The 6329-nt window shown below is 32.7% G+C and overlaps 1 protein-coding gene across 1 annotated transcript; it reads right to left on the bottom strand.

Moving 5' to 3' along the window:
• Positions 1-1636: 1636 nt before the first annotated feature.
• On the bottom strand, positions 1637-4725 carry LOC110620534 (WAT1-related protein At1g09380). The gene is made up of 6 exons (XM_021764316.2): positions 4247-4725; positions 3107-3169; positions 2894-3010; positions 2401-2809; positions 2162-2313; positions 1637-2070 (listed from the first exon to the last, which is right to left on the bottom strand). Exons 1-6 carry the CDS (start codon positions 4426-4428, stop codon positions 1893-1895), a joined length of 1101 nt encoding a protein of 366 aa, XP_021620008.1. The 5' UTR covers positions 4429-4725; the 3' UTR covers positions 1637-1892.
• Positions 4726-6329: the final 1604 nt, after the last annotated feature.

Here is a 6329-nt window from a genome sequence, read left to right as displayed (position 1 = left end):
TTCTCTCCCTATTTCCTCTTCAATGAACTTGATTCCTACAATGCAAGAGATCTATGAAAGCTCATAACGAATCTTCTGCATGGTAGCCTTTTTTTTTCATCTCATAAGCTGCAGAAGTTTTTGTTTCTTCTATTTTCAGAGAAGCAGAGAGCAATCTCAGCACAAGTTCAATTTCTTACTTCGATTACACTTGACTTAATCAAGTAAAATATCTGTTCAAAATAAGAAATCCCAATCTTGGATGGTAAAATTTCTTGGGATAAACGTATATATTGACTGGTTTTGTTTTTAACGTTTGGTAAAGAGAATAAAAGTATCTCCAACTGAAGATGGTGTGTGCCTTTGTATATACAAAACAGTATGACGAATCCTATTAATATAGGAAACTCGATCTGTCGCTTTATATTAGCTCTTTTGCTGCAGAAAATTTAAGACCTTGCCTTCTATTTTCTATTTACCCACAAAATCTTCCTCTTGCATACCGTAGAACCCCACCGACGATGGCAAAAGAAAACCCAAGATCACACATAAAACATTCAAAAGAAAAAGCCACCCCCTGCCCCAGGGCAGAGGGGGCAACAACACCTCTAAAACAAACTACAAAGCACCAAAGGATTGACCAAAATCACAAGGGATTGCACAAATTCGAACACAGAAGCTCATTTTCTCGCTGGTTCTCTTGGCAAATCTTTTGGCAAATTTCTTCTTCCTTTCAAACAAACAAACAAACTATACTAATCCCATCAAATCTTTTGGCAGTATCTTGCGATCTTAATTGAAAGGAAGGAGAAATTTGAGGGAACTTATTGCTTTATGATACCCAGTCACAGGGCAGTATCTGTCACAAACGATTGAAATGGACTAAATTTCAGCATCCCATTCACATATTACACGAAAGAATGCACTTTTTTTCACACCAAAGAAATCTCTCCACCCACTTGTAGAGAGGTTGGCGATTGAAGTTGACAACTTGAATGTCGTCAATAAATGTAGAGATATTAACAAGCCCATCCTAGCCCAATCAGTTAATCACTATGCTCAACATTTCTGAAATCAACAGCCCATGCGTCCACGAAATTATCGTCTGTCTTCATTCCTCTATTGTGTAGTAGATTTTTTCTAAAACAAATTAAGTCAGCTACCATGATTCCCTTTAGAAAGGACGCGGAAGAGGAAGGTAGCAGTGCCAGATGCCATGACAAACAAGATAGAGAAGGAAAAGTTACTTCTTTGACATATATAAAAAAAGTTGCTTCTTTCACTTTTTTTTGGGGTCAAATTTAGTTCACTGCTGGAAGAAGCCCCAGTTCTAGTACAAGAACATAAAAGTCCAAAAAACATTACACACCAAGGATTAAAAAGAGGGCTTAAAAGCTGCTCTAATCCATCTAAAAGGCTTTAAGCCCATAAAAAAAGAAAAACTTTTGCCGATTGCGTTGAACCAAGTCTATCCGAAGGAAGACGGAAACTCGCCAAAGAGTTTTAAAAAAAAAGGCAGTATTTTAATTTGTGTTGGATAGCAATGAGAATATCATATTAACCACTAGTTGTTAATGGAAGAATATGTAAGCTTAGCCAACTTGCCCCTGCTTCTGTCTCTGCATTTATGATGAGAATATTTATTCAAGCAGCTTGTGGGCATAAATCCAAAATTCAATTAACAAAATGCACACCATTATCGATCTGTGCTTATCTTACACAAAAGTAATCATACTTAAGATGATAATTAATCAAGTTCTTAGCAGTTAAGCAAAAACTAGCATTAACAGATAACAGCCAGCCTCAGACATTACTCTGAAAATGGGGTAAAAAAATCACCCACATACACCTCAAAAGCAACAGCAATGTGGGCTGGAAACAGAGAACTTTGCTTTGCTTCACTGTTTGTTCACTTAGTTTGCAGCGTGAGCAGCATTATTGCCATAGGAATTTGCAGGCAGCTGCAATTCAACGTCACCTTTCTCTCCCTTCCATGCTTCTATTTCTTCAAAAACCTTCACTTTCGTCTCCTTGTCTTTCCCCCACAGAACAGCATAAAGCCCAGCAACAATCAGCACAGATCCTACAGCACTGAATCAATCCCATAAAAAATTTTAGAATCTAAAGTGAAATTGTTTGATTTTTAAAGCTAAGACTAATGGTAGACACATTGTTTGCTTACGTTCCAACGTATAGTTTCTCACGCAGCAGTGCCCAGCTCAGAACAGCGACGATAACCAGTAACAGTGGGCTGAAAACTGAGACGTACAGTGCTCCTTTCTTCTGGATACTCCATGAAGTGAGGGAAAAAGCTAGAGCAGAACACACAACTCCCTGGAATTACATTACGATTTGTTTGTTAGCAAGTGAAAATCTTTCAAGAACTCGCAAATCAAAATGGTCTGTGAAACTGAAACATACTGCATAAAGAGCAGCAACGAGCCTGCCTGGAGATCGCAATGACCATTGGGACAATTCATGATTGGCACCAAGAGCAATGACCACGCATTCAATGCTGCCCATGAAGCACATCAAAAAGGTGCTTGTGTATGGAGCTGGAAACTTGTCGCTGACCTTCACTTGGAGTGTAAACCAGATTGCCCAGCAAATTGCACTTGCCATTATAAACAAAGAACCTAAAATGAAGTTTGATTTTGAAGCAGAACTGCTGCTTCCCATGTCATCTGCATATTTCCAGTGAATGCTGGATTCGCCTATGTTGATGATTGGCCCATGGTAAAACGACAACAACATAGCACCTGCTACGCATATTATTGTCCCGAACATCTTAGCTTGCCCTGATATCTTCCTGATTCCAACAGATTCTTGTCTGAAAAAAAAACATTACAGTTAAGAATCAAATTGCAACAAATAGCCAAAGGAACAGAGAAAAAAATTGAATCAAATTCACTACCTGAGGAGGACTGCCAGAATAAAAGTGACAGCAGGGAGAATATTAGTGAGTGCACATCCAATTGTTGGGGTAGAATTTTCTAGCCCAACAAAATAAAAAACTTGATTTCCAGTTACCCTGTATTTTTTTACATATATTAATTTGATTAAAACAATGATAATAAACTAACTTAATTAATTAATTAAGATAAAGTAAAGAGTAGGAATTAGTTACCCAGTAAGGGAACATAAAAAAATCTGCAACAGAAGAGTCTTAGTAATCTTGGGTCTTGTTTTCCTACACGAAGAGAAATTATTGAGAAAAGAGAGAGAGATAATCCATGAAAAAGGAATCGTTCCTTTTTGACTAGGTATAGCTGAGTTAGGGAGCTCTAGGTTACGTTCTCTAAAGTAATTAAAAGCAACAGCAGGTTGCACGCTACAAGCATTAACTTAGAGCAGAAAGGAATGGCCAACCGGCAGCCATGCATGGCTTCTTTGTATTATCTGTTTAAATGCCCCTTTCAAAAAAAATAATTTATGACCAAACATGGACTCTCCATCAGCTAGCACTTCAAAAAAAAAAAAAATCAGCTGGCAGACAACTGTACGAGGCACCGGATTTAAAGAAGTAATTTAATAATATAACAGTATGATTATGATATATTAAAAAATAATATAAACTTTATTACTTTTGTTTTAATAATTACATTACTTTTTAGATGGAATGATTAATTTTTTTAAAATAATATAATCCACTTAACATCCCAAAAAACTCCAAATTCATTACAGAAGTTTCATATAATTAATTTTGTCTCCTTTCATTTTGAGACACATGATAATTAATTAATTGATGCGGCTTCTTTTTTTTTTTCTTTTCTTTTCTTTTCTTTTCCTTATGTAAAATCACAAACTTAACTTTGAACAAAGAAAATAAAGAAGGGAACAAAAGATAAAAAATATAAGATTTTCTTTTTGATCAATTATATCGCACGCACTCAAAGGAAAATGACAAAGGATGAAGAAAGAAAAAAAAAAGGCAATCGCCATCTTTTTCTTTCTTCTTTTTTTTAGAAAGATTACGTGCATTTGTTTTCTTGTTTATTCAATAAACACTCCAACAAAACTGTTTGAAAAAAAGTTTAAATCAAAAAGTCTTCGAGACTGAGAGATATCGACTTTGAACCTCAATCGGGTGCTTATTATTCTGTGATAGCATGCAGCAGTGTGCATCAAGTATGTACAAAATATGGTGCATGCAAAACCTTTGTATGAAATCAAACAAGACAAGAACTCTTAAGACTGAGAATTGAAGAACTCATGACTTAAGCTGCCAGTTTTTTTCAAGGTATATGTATAAGTTTCCATGACTTACCACTCGAAGAAATAGGCAAAGGGAACCATCGCAATGGTGGCAAAGATTTGCCGGTAAGAGACAAGAACGAGTGGTTTCATGCCGGAGTCCATTGCAAGTTTTGACGTGATATTCATACCTGCAAAGCCAAACTGCACAATAACCATAGCTAAGAATGGCAAAAGATCACCAACCACATCCATTATTGCTCGCTCAATCTAAGTTTTTTGAAAGAAAAGAAGGGTTACTGAGAGAGAAAGATATGTGATTTTCGAGTTGTAAGGAAAAGGAGATGGAGTTGATGAGAAATCAAGAAGTGGAAAGCACATATATAGATACAGAAAGTGAAGGAAAATGAGAGCATTAAAAAAAAAAGAAAGAAACCGTTCAAGCATTGTAGTAAACACTTGTGCTTTTGCATGGACCAATTGGTTGCCATTTCAGCAGTATATGTATAAAGCTACTTTGAGTTTTGTCTCGCAAGTTCTTGCTACGAGTCACTGAGCTGCATTCTCGACACTGCATCTTGACATAAGCAAACCATTTTTTAAAAACAATGGTTGAATGTTAATCATTCACTATGGTGGATTTATATAATATTAACTATAATATCATTGGTCACATAGTCTTTTTTTTTTTAAATAATTACATATATTTCAATTCAACATTGACCAAATATTTTTTTTTTAATTCGATTTTACTATCGTCAAATCGGTTAAAATATTTTTAAAATTAAATTTAAATTTTAATAAAAAAAATATCAAATCATTTATCATAGTAGCTATGCTTTTCGTTTAGAATCAGCAATTTGATTCGATTATAAATTGAATCTAAATTATTCTAATTTGATTCAATTTTGATTTTTCTACAATTTCAGTATGGTTTTACAGTTATTATGGTTATATTTTTTTTATATTTTTTGTTCTAATTAAATTAAAATTTTAAATCGTTTTTAATTTTAAAAAATTTAAAAGTAAAATAATTAAGTAAAATGTGAAGAAAACAATGTAAATACTAAATATTATTGAATTGATAACTGAACGAATAAGTAAATTGAACAAAATGTATCTATTTACATAATATAAAAACAAAATAATATTATATTTAAATAGAAATAATATTTTTTATAAGTAAAAAATATTAAATTTAATTATTTAATAATTTAATTTATTTATATATAATTTTAGATAATATAATTTTATAAAATAATTTATTTTAAAAATTTAAAATCAAACTGAAATCAGATTAAATTGTCAGTTTCGATACCAATTTAATTTTAATTCTAATTTAGAAACATGTAAATAGCTTCTACTTTATAATTTAGTATAATTAAAGAATTGAAATTAATTAATTAATTTTTATTTTAAATTTAATCCGGTTCAATTTCGATTCGAACTGTAGATAAATTAATTGATTGAATCTAATACAAATATATAGAAGAGAGTTTAATATATAAAAACTTCAATAAATACATAAATTTAACAGAATAATAAAATCAAATAATTTATTTTAATTGTGATTTTAAAATTGAATAATATTATCTGTAATATTTAATTTTCTTTTAAAATGAGAACCCATTTCATAGAAGTTAATTAATTTAAGTTATTTATTTTGTTGGGAGGCTAGCTAATTTTAAGTTGAAGGTAATTTTGGGGGGGAAGGAATTGAGATTCGAATACGAAAGTGGAAGTCCTTGGGAGGAATGGGCAAAGCTATCAAGTAGTAAGGTAGACGTAATTGGGAAGCTAGGCTTTGGTGCTAACTGCTAAGTGGCCAATGAGACATTGCCCATTTCTTTCTTCTCTTTTGGAGCCTTCATTTAGTGGGGATGCCTTCTTTTTCCCCCTTGCACTAAAGTAGAGTGCGCTTCCAATGTGTGAAGTTTCCTGCTTCTGGAAAAAGCTACATCTCCATTTTAGTTTTCTCATTATTCATTTCCTTCATTTGAAAATACCCACATTTTTCACTTAACCTTCTATCACTAAAATACGAAATATTAAAACATTTCCTAAAAGTATACTCACTGTTTAAAAGCTATATCTTATTATAATTATCACGAAACTGGTGCAACTCGCTTTATAAATTATTCATAATTTAATTTTAT

This window comes from Manihot esculenta, chromosome 8 (assembly GCF_001659605.2).
Source record: "Manihot esculenta cultivar AM560-2 chromosome 8, M.esculenta_v8, whole genome shotgun sequence".
NCBI classification, from domain to species: Eukaryota; Viridiplantae; Streptophyta; class Magnoliopsida; order Malpighiales; family Euphorbiaceae; genus Manihot; species Manihot esculenta.
This window is presented reverse-complemented; position numbering and strand designations above follow the sequence as displayed.